Raw genomic sequence first — 14362 nt, 5'->3', positions numbered from 1 at the left:
CCTGTAGGTGTATTTGTTCTCATTATTTCCCGAGCTGGAAAAGGCTCCCTTCCCTTGGTACTGCAAGTGGGTGGACTGGTTGTTTGATTTGGACTTTCTATGGTGCAGTCTCCTGCATTCAGAGTGGGCCCTGTGTAGGTACATGGACTTAGCCATTCAAGTCTAACCAGCACTCTCTATTTTATGTGGAAAGAGAGGAGCTGGATCCTTCAAAGCTACTCACTTGAATACTTGAAAAGTAAGATTACCAATTATTAAGTTGATTAGGTTGAACTACAACCCAGCTCCTCCGCTTTGGGTTTTTTAATTCCTATTTGCTATCCTACTGTTGGCATGGATAGTGGTGGGCTGGCTGATGAGCTGTTGTGGAGTATCACATGTTATGTTTTATTTTCACTTTGATGCTTTACTGAGATATTTCACCAGTTTCATAAATTGTTGGACAGTTATTTTTTGTTATATATTTTCATTTCTTATTGGACAAGTCAATTAGTTACAACAATTTATCAAAGTTGCCTGCTATCTAAAATTTACTTTTACTTTACAGCTGTTGGACAGTGTGATGGACAAATTTGGTGCAACAATATGTTCATTTACTCATTTGGACATGGAGTTCTCACATATGATGCAGATAACCAAATCTTACAAGTCTCTGGATAGCATTGAAGGGGCAGTTCTGAGAAATGGTGTTGGCATGAAAGCAAAGCTATCATGGGCCATTTTACATTCCCTTCTTCATTCAGAAAGAACTACTTACCATCGGAATGGGTATGTCTGGTTAAGTGACCTGCTTATTGCAGAAATTAGTGAGGAAAGGAATACAAGCATATGGTCAAATATCAAAAGCATGCAGCAGAAAATTGCCCATGCCGGTGTTCATGATTCTGCAGTTGCTTCCGATGTTCCTTTGCCCATTTGGCTTATGTGTGGGCTTTTGAAGTCAAAGCACAACTCCATCAGATGGGGCTTTTTGTATGTTCTTGAAAGGCTTCTCATGAGGTGTAAAATTTTGTTAAATGAAAATAAAATCCAGCAATCACTTGGAAGTGATATTGGCAATATACGCAAAGACAGCCGTCTTGAGAAAGCTAATGCAGTGATAGACATCATGAGTACTGCCTTGTCCTTGGTTTTTCAGATAAACGAAACAGATCGCATCAATATATTGAAGGTAATTATTTAAGAACTAGAAAATGTCTTCACTAGATGTTACAGATGGTCTTCAGGTCCTAGAGATGCATATAATGCAAAAGCAGGAAGAGGCAACCGACCTAAATGCATATGCTTTGATTAAATGGTTTTTAACATTTTGTCTATGAGTGCTACCTTTGAATTTGAATGTTTGGGAACACATAAGGTGTACCACTTCTCGAATATTTTAACAGATGGCATTGTGGGGACTCTGAAGTACTTCTCTAATTACCTTGCTGCTGGGTCAAATGAGAATGTAAAATGTTTGTTTGCGCATAATCGTATTAGTTATATGTTGAATGTTTCTTGCCCTTAATGCTAGACATTATTAGGCTTGGCATCATGACAAAGTATATTTTTATAAAAAAGATTTACTGGCTTGGAATTCTGATAATATGCTTTAATGTGAGAGAAAAGAGATGAAAAATCAAATTTAGTTCATCTAGAGCAAATCTGTTTTCTTCAACAATATTGGAGAATTTGCTTTGGGCTGATGCAGAGTCCATTTTTATTTTCCCCTAAGGCATCATTTATGTTGATTGAATGAAATTCCCTTATGCAACTTTTGATTAGCATAGAGTATTCTGTCTCCCTTATCTCCTATTTTTCCTGTTTTTTTTAAACAGATGTGTGACATCCTATTCTCTCAACTGTGCTTGAGAGTTCCTCTAGCAAATGCAACAGAGTTCGGAGATGATTCACAGCTTGGTAGGGTTCTTAGTTCCATGGAGGGAAATAAAAAAGTTGATGAGAAAGAAAATTCTGACCAGGATGTCCGTATGGAAGAAGCCAGTGGCAGACCTGTCTACTGTAATAACAATCGTCTTGATCATGAGACAGAATCAATGGCAGCACTGCTTCTTCGAGGACATGCCATAGTTCCCATGCAATTGGTTACACGTGTTCCAGCTGCTTTGTTCTATTGGCCATTGATTCAACTTGCTGGTGCAGCAACGGACAACATTGCGTTGGGTATAGCTGTTGGAAGCAAAGGAAGAGGGAACCTTCCTGGTGCCACATCTGACATACGAGCTACCCTTCTGTTACTTCTAATTGGTAAATGTACTGCAGATCCTGCTGCTTTCCAGGAAGTTGGTGGGGAAGAATTTTTTAGGTGATTCTGAAATTCTATGCTAATGCTACCATTGCATGATCTTGCTATTTTTTCCTTTCTTTTTGTGTGTGTGATTTGATATGTAATTACTTTTAAGACATAAATTCAGGGAACTCTTGGATGATACAGACTCGAGAGTGGCATATTACTCTTCAGCTTTTCTTCTGAAGGCAAGAATGCTGTTTCTCCCTTATCCCAACAAATTACAATGTACTGAGTATGTGGTGAAATATACCCTGCTAACATATTTAATTTGGTATTTTACAGCGGATGATGACAGAAAAACCTGAAAAGTACCAACACATGCTTCAGAATCTTGTTGTTAGGGCTCAGCAGGTGGGCCTTGTTTTTAATGCGTTGCATGCCATCGCACATTTTCATATATGATTCCTGAAAAAGATAATGTCATCTTTTTGGCATAGAATTATTCTATTGTCACACCTTTGATTTTGATATGGTGTTCGAAATATACAAATCCTGACAAAGAAACATTGAAGTATATGAACTTGTTTTCTTTATAGGAGCAATATCATATTGGAAGATTATGTTTGACTAGATAACACAGTTAGGAAGTATGATACTATTAGGCATCCTGATAAGCAACTAATATAGCATTCAACCATTGGATTCCTATTCCTTGTAAGAAGAGCCAGAAACATTCGTTATTATTCTGAAACCAGCCTTTCCTTATCCCGTATAGAGAGATTATTTCTAGTGAATTACTCATCCTTGTATTTGTGTTTGTATTGCTGATTAACATGGTTGGCAAATTTGTAGCTGCTAGTAGAGGAGATTGTTACAAGGTAACTTATTGCCTACACATGTCAGAAGTACAGTTTAAAAAGATGTAAATCATCGTTTTTAAATACTTATAAGAAGAGTTGCATTCCAATTCCTTGTAAACTTATTGTTTTCTTATTGGCCCTCTTTCTACCCTTCCAAAAAAAAAAAAAAAAAAAAAAATTTGCGTGAAATCTGGGTTCTCTCTCAATTACCTTAATATGGCATTGCTAGTTTTGGGACTGGATAGTCACATCTCACTGCCGTGTTTGCTCTGTGCAGAGCAACAATGAAAAGCTGTTGGAAAATCCATATCTTCAGATGCGTGGAATACTGCAGCTGGCGAACGATCTTGGAACTGGGTTGTAATCTGGTGATGCAGATTTGTAGATGTTGCCCTTGACTTGTAGAAGAGTGCATCCAAGCACAGAGCTTCGTCCCACCTCTATGATGCTTATGCTATTCTTCAACTGGGATAAGCTTAATTTTGTAAGCATACATGAACTCTTTGGAATATGATTTCTGAAGGTACTTAAAGTGGCTAAGAAATGGAGTTGAAGACAAAATTTTGCAGTTCTGACAAAAAATAGTAAAGACAGAGGGTAGGAGATGCATTCACTTTTTGGATAATGCTGGAAAGTCTTTCCTACAGGACACAATGCTCCAACATCAGCAATCAGTGCCTTGTGGTTGTCTTTCTCAGATTATTAGAAAATGCTGAGACAGATTGATATCTACTTCTCAAATCTTCCTCTCCATATTGTACAATTATGTAGTCAATTGTTGGGGGGCGCCTTTGTTTTGTAAAATATATGAAGTTCATGTTCAGCTGAAGGATTATGACTGGGGACTCGTAAGAAAAGAAGTTATGAAGAGCGCAAGTCGTTCAAGAAAATTTTGGAAATGCTTAATTTTTCTTCTGCCTTTCGTTCTGCCATTGGACATTGCGATTCATGGGCCTAACATGTAGACATATCACCAGGTACTTCCACCTATCTTCAATGCTAATAAAAGTGGTCCATTTATATCATTGTATTTCTGAACACCAGTTTTCTGCCTTCTATTTTATTGCTGGTATATATATGCATGCATTATTAATTATTTGAACTTTTTGCTCTAGTTGGACCCGCTAAATTTGTTTCTATCTAAGTTCAACTTGAATCGGCCGAATTCTTGTTACATGTACACATGGAAATAATCTGATTATTTTCTGTTTCATAACCATTGATTTTTGTGAACTCATTATTATTGTTATTATTTGTAGGATGATTATAACATTATGCCGAAGTTTTTTTTTTTAATACATATTTTTTGTGTGAATGCAGTGCAGTTAGTGTGCATTACGATGCCAAGAGACCTTATGGGAAACTTTTGGAAAATATACTGTACAGAATCAAGATTTCCATTTTCCTCAAAGCCTTCATTATGTTTTTGTAATTCCTGAAGGCGATCTTGATGCTGGCTTTTATGAAAGGCATACATGGGTAATAATTTTTTTCCTTTTTACATTTGTTAACTCATAGAGGTTCCATCAACCCGACAGCAACGAGAAGAGAATCAATCTTTGTATGTCTAGTGGACTGGATACCAAGGTATTAGAGGGTAAGATTGGACGCTAGGCCCTCTAATTCCATTACTAGGGGCATTACTGGGTGTCTGTTTTTTCAGGGCATCCTAAAATGTGCCTGCTATGATTTTTGGATATTCAGGTTTATTTTTGACATTGTAAATATGTGATTTTTTTCCCTTTGTTTCCTTCGACTAATTGTTGATTGTTGTAAAATGGCTGTAGAGAAATTTAGCTTTTTGGCATGGCTGTTGAGAAATTTTGTTTTTCATGTATGACATCCAAGCGATTGATTTCTGAGAGAAGTATGATTGGTTTTTATTTATTCCTTCGCTTGAACCTTGCTGAATGATTTCTATATTGGACAATTATGTGTGCGCGCGCGTGTGAAGGGGTGCACAAACCCAGTGCCATATTTCAATCGCTAATCACGAAAGCAAAAGATTAGGGGCCCAAGGCCTACATCGCTACGCCCTGCTTTTGGAGAGAAACTAAGCAGAGAAACTTTCATGTAATGGGAATAACACTTTTTGTTATCCTGGTCAATAATGCAATGACACGTAGGATAACATTTTTACATGTCATTGTGTTATTGACCAGGGATAGCAAAACAGTGTTATCCCTATTTCATATAAGTTGTTTTGCTACTTTTGCACCTAAAAATATCTCATCATACGCCACTTGACGTGTTGATGTAATATAATTTCATCAAATCATGTAAAGAAAATGTAGCATTCGTATTGACCCAAACTGACTAGACATGCTTCAAACATAAAATCACTAAGGATGCTTGAAAAATAAACTTATAACAAATGAGTGAACCATAACATAAGCCGATAGAAATGATCAACCATATGATATAAATACTTTTCCGATGATCGCAGCGGAAGCCAGGAAGAAGTATTTTGCTGGCCAACAACGGCCGAAAAATCTATCAGTGATGTCCATGCATAAACATGTATCTTTTGTTTTCTGTTACTACAACTCTTGGAACTTACTAATGATGTAAGATAGATTCAAAGGAGCAAGTAATGCTCCATATATGTATATTGCCAGTTTGTGACTTAACCCCCTAAACTATCAGTGTGAGCAATTCATATCTGCATAGCTTTTAGGCGGTAGTTCTCCAAGTCGGCGTCCAGATCTTCTGCAGTCACCTTCTCACGAGGCTTCTTCACCTTCCCACTAGGCTTCTTCACCTGTCCACCGCCCCTTGCAAGTCGAAACCCACCAGCACCACGGCCATGAAACAATCCCCTAGCACCAGCTCTTCCTCGGCTACTGCCCAAGAACATGACAAAAAATACGTTGAAAGACTATTGGAATCCCTTTCCCTAATAGTGCTATTTTCGAGTGTAACTAACCAAATGCAGGTTTCGAGTGTAACTAACCAAATGCAGGTCTAAAAGTGCAAAAAATGACAACCGTTTTAACAGGATTCTTCAACAGTATTAGACTGCAGTTTCAAGCATGTGACAGAAGTTGCCCAAAAATTTAGCTTGGCCCAATTGACAGTGATACACAGAATACGAATATAGATTCAAACCCAAGAGCGAGAGAGAAACTATATACCATTGGAAGACAAAGTTTGGATTTCCCGGAATGCTTCTTGTACTTGGAGGCACAGAAATAGGAGCAACGGGATTCACTCCTACAAGCTCAATTTTCAATGGCTTTCCATCAAGCTGAACATTGTTGTATTTCTCAATTGCTGCAAGAGCATCTGAATGGTGTACAAAGATGACTTCCGCTGTTCCCTAAATATAAGCAAACCTTCTAAGCCACCAAAAGACAATATATTCTTTTAAACAATCTATTAATGTAAAACTGGAAAGATACCTTTGATCTTCCGCTCCTATCATAATGGACTGTATGTCGTTTCACGTGACCAATCTCAGAGAAGAGCAACTGCCGTGCATTGTAGTTATTAACTTTTCCACTTAATTTCCAACAAGTTGTGGATACATATATAACGTCCAAAGAAGATTAAGTTTAAAACAAAAGATGGGTGCTGATGCACCAATTGTCATGTAGAAGTCCTAGCCTAACAACAGTAAGAAAAATTAAGAAACATCCATTGAGGACTGAGCAGCATCCTATGTATTATTAGCAACTACAGAACCATACCCTACAAACACCATGCATGCACATTTCCATGTATACAAGCAAAAATCAAAGAAATAAAACAAATGAATACAGACTCGTGTTGAAAATCAATGTACTTTGTTTTTCAAATGCTGCCACAAAACACACAAGTTTAATTACCCATCCTAATAACACTAGATTGGAAGAATTCAGTGCATATCCAAAAATATCATTAGATACAGGAGGCATGAAATGACACGTTCTCAATCTTGGTTCCAGGAGAACTTTTCTTGCTCATTTCCTACATAGATTACAAAGACTGTATCAAAAGACAGACCCCATTTCAAACAAACCCCAGACGGAGATTCAGGGTCACAGTAATATAGTAACCATATAGGTATACACCGCACACCTGCAACCCCATCTCAGAATCTGGAAGCCAACCACATACCATATATACAGCTCTGTTTTCTTCTTCTGTTTTTTGGTGAAAACTCATGTTTGTCATAGTTGTGCCCTCTTTACCCACATAGAAATTTCACCAAACCTCAACACATTATATGCAGACACAAACAAAGAAAGCATATAACAGAAACGAATTAAAAAAAAAAAGAACAAAAGAACTACCTCAATATCGCTGTTAGAAACATCATAGTCTAAGTTAGATAAGTATAATTTGGTGCCCTCCTCTGTGTCTGTGCCTCCGCTCACTTCCATTTCTTGCTCAACGGTTGTTCTCACCACTTGCATAATCTGCAACCCACATTAAAAACACACAACAAAAACCAAATACATAACAGAGCTAAATATACAGAACCATATGCTTGTTTGGTTGCTGAGAAAATGTAGCTTAAAGAATTTACTTGGCGTAGAAAATTTAAACACTCAAAACAAAGCTTAAAAAATTTACTTCCCTGGTTTTCTCTTTCAAAAAATAATTTGCAGTATAAATATGAATATATAGTATTTTATTTATTTTATTTTTCGGTGCTTATTCTCAGCAACAACCAAACAATAGACTAAAAACTCATCAAACTTGAAAATGCAGGAAAAGAGAAACGGTGGCACACCGGTTGAGCAGAGTACGGCGCCGTTCTGACGGTGTTGCGGTTCATGAGCCGACGAGTTGGGCCTGGGCCGTAGCCACGGCCACGGCCACGGCCTCGGCCTCTGAAATAACCATGATACCCTCCGGGTTTCTTCCTTTTCGCAATGAGCTCGTCAAGTGACATGTCCAGACCCCGGGGCATTTTCGGTAAACGCTGAGAGCTGAGGTTTCGCGAGGACAGTGACAGTACGGACAGTGAAGGGGTTTTGCTTTTGCAAAGCTCACTCAGTCACTGAAAGAGACGTTTTAATGGGAGCAGAAAATGTATATGGCCAGCCAAAGGCGGTTAACAATTGTTGTCTTCAGAGGCACGCATGATTCGTGAAACGCAGCCAGAAATGAGACACGTGTCGATCACAAGCAAAGAGCGGTCTTCTTCCTTTCTTTTTTTTGTAATGGCTATTATTTGTAAATAGTAGCAGTAGTAGGACCATTTTCAGATCAGGTCACACTAGACTATACTGAACCTGATTTAGGGTTTTAGAAAGGGCTTTTCCCAAAAATCTCCACTTTGATTCTTGTCGTTGGAGATCCAGAAATGCAGAGAACGATTACGATTTTGCGTGGGCCTCTGGTCAGAGACCGAGGGTTTTCCACGAGCTCGTCTTCTTCCCAGAAAATCGTCGCGTCCGTACTGTTCGAGAGGTTGCCTGTTGTCATTCCCAAAATCGACCCCGTCGTTTATGCATATCAGGAGTTCGCGTAAGTTCGCTCTTTAATCCCTCTCTGTTTTTCTTCCTCGTTTTCTTTCTGTTTGGTTGCTCAGAAAATGCGGGAAAAATGCACTTAGACGTAGATGGGACACTAGGGCAGGGCTTTGTTGCAGAGGAAGTTGTGGGAAGGAAATGAGAGAAAAAAACTGAAAGTTTAGTTACTTTGTATGTTAGAAACTATATGGTCTAGCGGATTTGAGATGGACTGAGCTCAGGTTTACATTTTCGTAAGATGGGACTAAACATTGTTATGATCACTCGTAAATAAGTTTAATTCTTTCAATTCCTCTGCTTGAGACTCTGGGCAAGTGACTGGTGACAGCCATTTTAGTTTTTCGGTTAGATGACTGCTTTTCGAAAGAAAAAAAAAACACAGTTTTTTGGCGTGCTATGGTCATAGTTGCTGACAAGAGTACCTACGTTTGCAAAATTTTGGTTTTAACTAAATAATTATGTGAATTTGTGTTTTGAGTAGCTCATATTGGCTTATTATCCCCCTTGGATTTTAGGTTTCGGTGGCGACAGCAATATCGGCGCATATATCCAGATGAGCTTTTAGATAAGTCTAATGCTAGGTAAGGTTTGTTTTAAAGCTTAACTGGTTCATCTGAGTTTATGTTGTTATAGACTTCATCGCATGTTCACATTAATGAAAACAAATATAATGTTGGTGCTTCTTTTGACCTCTACTGTAGGAAACACATAACAGCGCTTCACTTCTGTTCTATTCACTAAATTTAAACCGTAGGACGCATTCACCACTAAAGTTTACTCTTGAGTATATTTGCCAATTTAACTAAATATCTCAATCTCAGATCTGTGTGCTGATTGGAATGTCCCTAGATTTCCAACATTTATTGAGACATATTCTTTCCATTGTTATGTCAATTTCAATGGCTCCAACTCCTTGAGTAATTTTTAATAATTGAAGGTTTTTTTTAGATGTTGATATGCATTCTTTAAACATAGTGGACACTGTTTTATTTCTTTCAACAATGAAAGTCATGCAAGCATCCTTCTGGACTCTGTTTTATGCGTTCCAGAGTTCTGAAAAGGGATGATGTTGATATTAGTATGAGGAAAGATGAGGTTTAGTACATGTTCAGAGAGGTGCATCAATACAAGAATAATTGTAATGAATTAAGGCATGATAAAGAACGAAAAACTTTATATTCTGATTGGCATTGATTAGTCTACAAAACCACCTTTACAAAAGCACATTCCATTTCATTCATTATGTTCAGATTTTATAGGCAGTGCCAAAAGTATATGCGTCAATCTATCCTATAAAAGTAAAGTTTATTTGCAATTTTTTTGGTCTTTTGTATAAGCCTTACTCACGTTTGCTGCTCAGAAGAAAATTGCAAATAAAAGTTATCACTCTAGCATGACACTTACTTTTGGTGAACAGGGGAAAGGGTGACTACCATATTGATTATGTACCTGCTCCGCGGATCACTGAAGCTGACAAAATGAATGATAGAAAGTATGGAATCTAATTCTGATGATGGTTATATAAGAATCCTGCTCTTCTTCTTACTTAAAAGAAAAAAAAATCTTTCAATTTTATTTCAAGTTCAGGAGTACTTGAATTTCTTATTGCTTAGAAAATTGTGGGATCTTCATTGTTCATATTATTTTAAAACCATTTCTACATCTTCTTGGAAGTTAGAAGACAGATAATTGTCCTTCACTGCTAGTGGTTGGACATTTGACTGATTTTTATTGATTGTTTGGTTTGGTCAATACTTAATTGCCTGTTCTTTCTAACTTTCTTTGTTGATGCCTGACTGTTCTTCCATTTTGGATTAATAAAATACGACTTTATTTAGGTTTAAATGAAGGAACTTCAAGATGCCATGTATGCTTGTGACTTGGAGTAATCATATCGATTAGATATTTCTGGTAGTAGCTAGTTAAACTTCTTTTGCTGAGAGAAAAGAAGAAAAAATTAACAACTCATTAGGTCCTTAATATGATAACCGTATGTGGACTGATTTTGAAACTGACATTTTCTTGAGAAATACGTGTCCTATATGTGAGAAACACAAAAATAAGGTCCTGAATGTTAAAAGTTGATTTTCTTGTTCTTTAGGTCATTGCAAAGAGCACTTGACAGAAGATTGTATCTTCTTCTCTATGGAAACACGGATGGATCTGCTGGGAAGTCAGTCTGGCATTTTCCAGAAAAGGTTTACCAGTCTGAAGAGACATTGCGGAAGGTGATGATTGCTATATGATGTTGTACACTTCTCTCTCCTTAAATCCTGTGTATTTTCTTTTTCTGTTCCTCGGTCGCATTAATCCCATGTATTTTCAGTGTGCAGAATCTGCATTAAAATCTATCTTGGGAGATCTGTCACACACATATTTTGTTGGAAATGCCCCCATGGGCCATATGGCTACACAGTCAACAGAGGATGTGCCAGGCTCTCCATCTGTTAAGGTATGCTTTTGTAAATCGTTTTTTTTTTCTGTCTTCCACTGGCTTCAGCCGATAAATATCAAAATGTATATCGGTGCTCCCTATGATTCCTATTATCAAAAATTAAAGATTGATCACAATTTGACATTTGGTTTCCCCTTTTCAGCAATTCTTTTTCAAGTCTCAAGTGATTGCAACCAACAAGTTCAACATTAAGAAGTGTGAGGATTTTGTTTGGGTGACCAAGGATGAACTGCTGGAGTATTTTCCTGAGAAAGCTGAGTTCCTTAATAAGATGATCATCAGCTGATCCAACACACATTTTGTTCTTGCATAAGGTTTTTGCAATTCAGTTGAAGCATGAATATCGACTGTTGGTTGAAGAGTTGAAGCTAACACACAGAATCTTAGGCTGTAGGTGCCAAAGTTGATATTTTCTGCGTGTTCGTTCATGCTTTTGGTGACTAAAGCTAGGCTCAACACTTGCATTTATGGATAGTTTCACTTTTGCATCGAAGCTATTCATATCTGCACAATATTTTCATTTAAAAAGAAACTCTAGTGAAATATTTATTTATGAACGCGACCCATATAAGAGAAGGTGTGCCTTTTCGAATAATGGGAGATTTCTAACTAAAATTGTTTATGGAAAAGAAAAACCAGTGTAAACATGGAGGAGGAGGAAATGTTTTTTAATATGACCACTTTTAGCGGCGGTTTCACAAACCGTCAAGAAAAACTGTACTTACAACGGTCGGCGACGGTAAAAAGCGTGGCTAATTACATGCCTTATTTTCGTCACGATAGCTCAGAAATTCGTCGCCTAAGAGAAAAACCCGCCGCCAATGGTTAAAAGTCGTCATTTAAAGCACTACTTGGCTATTTTATGCAGATTTAAGCGTCCGCCCTTCTGTTTTCCGGTAGGCATTTACTTTCCTTCCCCCATTATACTGCGGGAAATTTAGTAAACAAAGAGGGAAATATGCGTTGGCATTCTCTTATGAGTTTCAACATTCAACTTAGCAAAAATCTCAAAGATTTAAGGCGATAGAGCAATTGGGTTCTTGGTTCACGATTATATGTACATTTTCTAATTAAGTCCATCTCTTGTAGGTTCATTATTCAAAAATGTGTATATCCAACCATACTTGATATCAGATTGCCTTGGGTGTCCTTCGTCATGTAAGGCTTGAAAAACCCATCTAGGTGACCGAATTAGGATAATGGTTCCCGACCTGCATCAGGCTCGAAAAACTGAGCTAACGCCTAGGGGTTCAGATTTTTGTTCTTTCTACTCCGAATTAGGATAGTTTTTAGATTTATCAAAATCAGATGGTTTGCTTGTTGCCCCACAAGGCCTAGAAAATTCGCAACTTGAATCTGTAATAAAAACATGCTTCTTGTTATTCTTGTCTCCAAGCAATCTGCAAACCAGAAAGCTTTCCATGTTAAATCAAAGACCAGTATAAAAAGGATGTTTTAAGTAGTGAGAAGGGTGGGTTTAATTTCTCATTTCTCATTTATAATTGAAATGGAAAGCTGGCAAAAGTGACCTGAATGGTCAAGATCGACCTTATCCTCTTGGGTCCCCTTTTTGGTTGGTAAGCAGTATCTAATCAGCAAAACTAAATTCTGTAAAGCAATTTGATTCTTGAACATGTGTGAGGAAATACCTATATCAAGATTCTTGTTCTCGTTCAGGAGAGAGAGAGAGAGAGAGAGAGAGAGAGAGAGAGAGAGAGAGAGAGAGAGAGAGAGAGCATGCAAATGCATGCATTGATGATAACGATATGTATGATGAGGCACGTCTCTCTCGCTCTCTCTCTCTCTCATTTGGATTGAAAGGGCAGTTCAACAGAAGTAGTTGAGATGTAGTTGGCTGGCTTTAACCCTCATAGGGAGTAAAAATAGATGATTAACGCTATAGCTTAGCCTTCTCTTTTCAATTAGTTTCAGGTTTTCAACTCTCTAGTACTTGCAGTAAGCAACAATCCATCTCTCTCTCTCTCTCTTACACACACATGTACTGTGGGTCAGCCCAACCTCTTTTCACCTTCCACCACCTTCAACTTTGTTGAACGTTTTTATATACATATATGTACACACACTTGGGTATCACCAAACATTCTCAGTTCCTCTCTCTATCTCTCTCTCTCTCTCTCTCTCTTTTTATCGCTCTTCTCTCTCTCATGTCATTCATTTCTCAGTAAATTATAAGCACCAGGAGTGATGGAAGGTCATCAAGAGCAATACTATCCACCTCCATCAACATCGTCATCACTACCATTATTGCCACCCCACCCTTCCTACCTTTTCCCATCCTCCTCAACCTCAATGAACCCTCCTCCTCTTCCAGAGCCTCATCATCAGCAGCAAGCCCAGCTTCCAGACATTGACTGGGTCAGCCTTCTCTCTGGTCATCATGATCATCAGATTAATAATAATGAGCCTGCTGCTATGGTGGAGGTTAATAATAATGAAAATAATGTTATTGAAGCTGCTCAGGAAGAAAAGGGTAGCAATAAAAGGAAAGGTGGTGAGGGCAGGAAAATTAGTGTGATGAAAAAAGCGAGCAGGCCTAGGTTTGCCTTCCAGACTCGGAGTGCCGATGATATTCTTGATGATGGCTACCGCTGGAGAAAATATGGGCAGAAAGCCGTCAAGAACAGCTTGTATCCCAGGTTAATTATTCATTGATTTAATTGCTATATATTATAATTTGTTCTTGGAAAACACAGCACAAATAAAATAGATATTGCTTTTGATTCTCACTTCAATATCAAATATTTTTCATATATAGGAGCTACTATCGATGCACACATCACACATGCAGTGTGAAAAAGCAGGTTCAGAGGCTATCAAAGGACACAAGCATCGTCGTTACAACTTATGAAGGAGTTCACAATCATCCATGTGAGAAGCTGATGGAAACCCTTACTCCTCTTCTCAAGCAAATGCAATTTCTCTCTAGGTTCTAATTAATTATGTATGCATATATATATATAGCTAACTAGCTATGGCTTTTGCTATATATATGTAATGTAATCTCTTTAATTGTATTGGCAACTTGTACCTCCTCTTTACTTGTAAAAAGAAATGAAATGAAAGATGACCAATCCAATGCTAAGATATATTTATATGGTTCTTATGTTATATTAACATCCCCATTAATTTTGGTCTTCTATTTCTACATGGCTTAGAGCTTTGTGATTGGATATATATATATATATATATATGTATATATATATATATATGAGTAATTTTTCGGTGTGACAATCACACTTCCACATGGTTTTACGACTCCATTCATGTTATAACACATGCATTTATTCGTTAACACTAAATTCTAAGTCCATAACATATTAACTATGGCATCCAC

General features: G+C 37.6%; 4 protein-coding genes across 8 annotated transcripts in view; 3 read left to right on the top strand and 1 right to left on the bottom strand.

The window, feature by feature from the left end:
* The window catches only part of LOC18787560, a 14078-nt gene extending 9101 nt beyond the window's left edge, over nt 1–4977 (top strand). The window contains exons 13-19 of one of the 4 annotated variants that reach the window (XM_020557011.1): nt 548–1171; nt 1818–2305; nt 2403–2475; nt 2573–2641; nt 3368–3574; nt 3738–4067; nt 4411–4977. In XM_020557011.1, coding sequence (XP_020412600.1) covers nt 548–1171; nt 1818–2305; nt 2403–2475; nt 2573–2641; nt 3368–3454 — 1341 coding nt within the window. In that variant the 3' untranslated portion in view covers nt 3455–3574; nt 3738–4067; nt 4411–4977. Of the gene's footprint in view, nt 1–547; nt 1172–1817; nt 2306–2402; nt 2476–2572; nt 2642–3367; nt 4068–4410 lie in introns of all 4 variants that reach the window. The other 3 variants (XM_020557012.1, XM_020557010.1, XM_007220255.2) reach the window with 3 other exon arrangements.
* On the bottom strand, nt 5440–8188 carry LOC18784900 (THO complex subunit 4A). Of its 2 annotated transcripts, none has more exons than XM_020558466.1 (5): nt 7808–8188; nt 7365–7490; nt 6492–6560; nt 6225–6409; nt 5440–5930 (listed from the first exon to the last, which is right to left on the bottom strand). In XM_020558466.1, exons 1-5 carry the CDS (start codon nt 7985–7987, stop codon nt 5747–5749), a joined length of 744 nt encoding a protein of 247 aa, XP_020414055.1. In that variant the 5' UTR covers nt 7988–8188; the 3' UTR covers nt 5440–5746. The 2 variants fall into 2 exon arrangements, with proteins under 2 accessions (XP_020414055.1, XP_020414053.1); XM_020558464.1 differs by having other exon boundaries at nt 5497–5933.
* LOC18786332 (39S ribosomal protein L46, mitochondrial) lies at nt 8271–11622 on the top strand. The gene is made up of 6 exons (XM_007218242.2): nt 8271–8547; nt 9068–9133; nt 9970–10044; nt 10654–10780; nt 10879–11004; nt 11150–11622. The coding sequence occupies exons 1-6, from the start codon at nt 8384–8386 to the stop codon at nt 11291–11293; spliced, it is 702 nt and encodes a 233-aa protein (XP_007218304.1). The 5' UTR covers nt 8271–8383; the 3' UTR covers nt 11294–11622.
* LOC18786854 (probable WRKY transcription factor 24) lies at nt 12928–14165 on the top strand. The gene is made up of 2 exons (XM_007219721.2): nt 12928–13664; nt 13784–14165. The coding sequence occupies exons 1-2, from the start codon at nt 13213–13215 to the stop codon at nt 13959–13961; spliced, it is 630 nt and encodes a 209-aa protein (XP_007219783.2). The 5' UTR covers nt 12928–13212; the 3' UTR covers nt 13962–14165.

This window comes from Prunus persica, chromosome G2 (genome assembly GCF_000346465.2).
Source record: "Prunus persica cultivar Lovell chromosome G2, Prunus_persica_NCBIv2, whole genome shotgun sequence".
Classification (NCBI taxonomy): Eukaryota; Viridiplantae; Streptophyta; class Magnoliopsida; order Rosales; family Rosaceae; genus Prunus; species Prunus persica.
The sequence above is the reverse complement of the archived record's forward strand: the minus strand, read 5'-3'. Positions and strand labels throughout refer to the sequence as shown.

Bases quoted from the DNA above. Each gene is read 5' to 3' on its own strand.
- LOC18784900 (XM_020558464.1), bottom strand. From the start codon at position 7,987: ATGCCCCGGGGTCTGGACATGTCACTTGACGAGCTCATTGCGAAAAGG. The intron at 6,410-6,491 runs GTATCTTTCCAG...GCTTATATTTAG, and splicing joins ATAGGAGCGGAAGATCAAAG to GGAACAGCGGAAGTCATCTT. The intron at 5,934-6,224 runs GTATATAGTTTC...GTTCTTGGGCAG, and splicing joins CCAAACTTTGTCTTCCAATG to TAGCCGAGGAAGAGCTGGTG.
- LOC18786332 (XM_007218242.2), top strand. From the start codon at position 8,384: ATGCAGAGAACGATTACGATTTTGCGTGGGCCTCTGGTCAGAGACCGA. The intron at 9,134-9,969 runs GTAAGGTTTGTT...TTTGGTGAACAG, and splicing joins TTAGATAAGTCTAATGCTAG to GGGAAAGGGTGACTACCATA. The intron at 10,781-10,878 runs GTGATGATTGCT...ATGTATTTTCAG, and splicing joins CTGAAGAGACATTGCGGAAG to TGTGCAGAATCTGCATTAAA.
- LOC18786854 (XM_007219721.2), top strand. From the start codon at position 13,213: ATGGAAGGTCATCAAGAGCAATACTATCCACCTCCATCAACATCGTCA. The intron at 13,665-13,783 runs GTTAATTATTCA...TTTCATATATAG, and splicing joins AAGAACAGCTTGTATCCCAG to GAGCTACTATCGATGCACAC.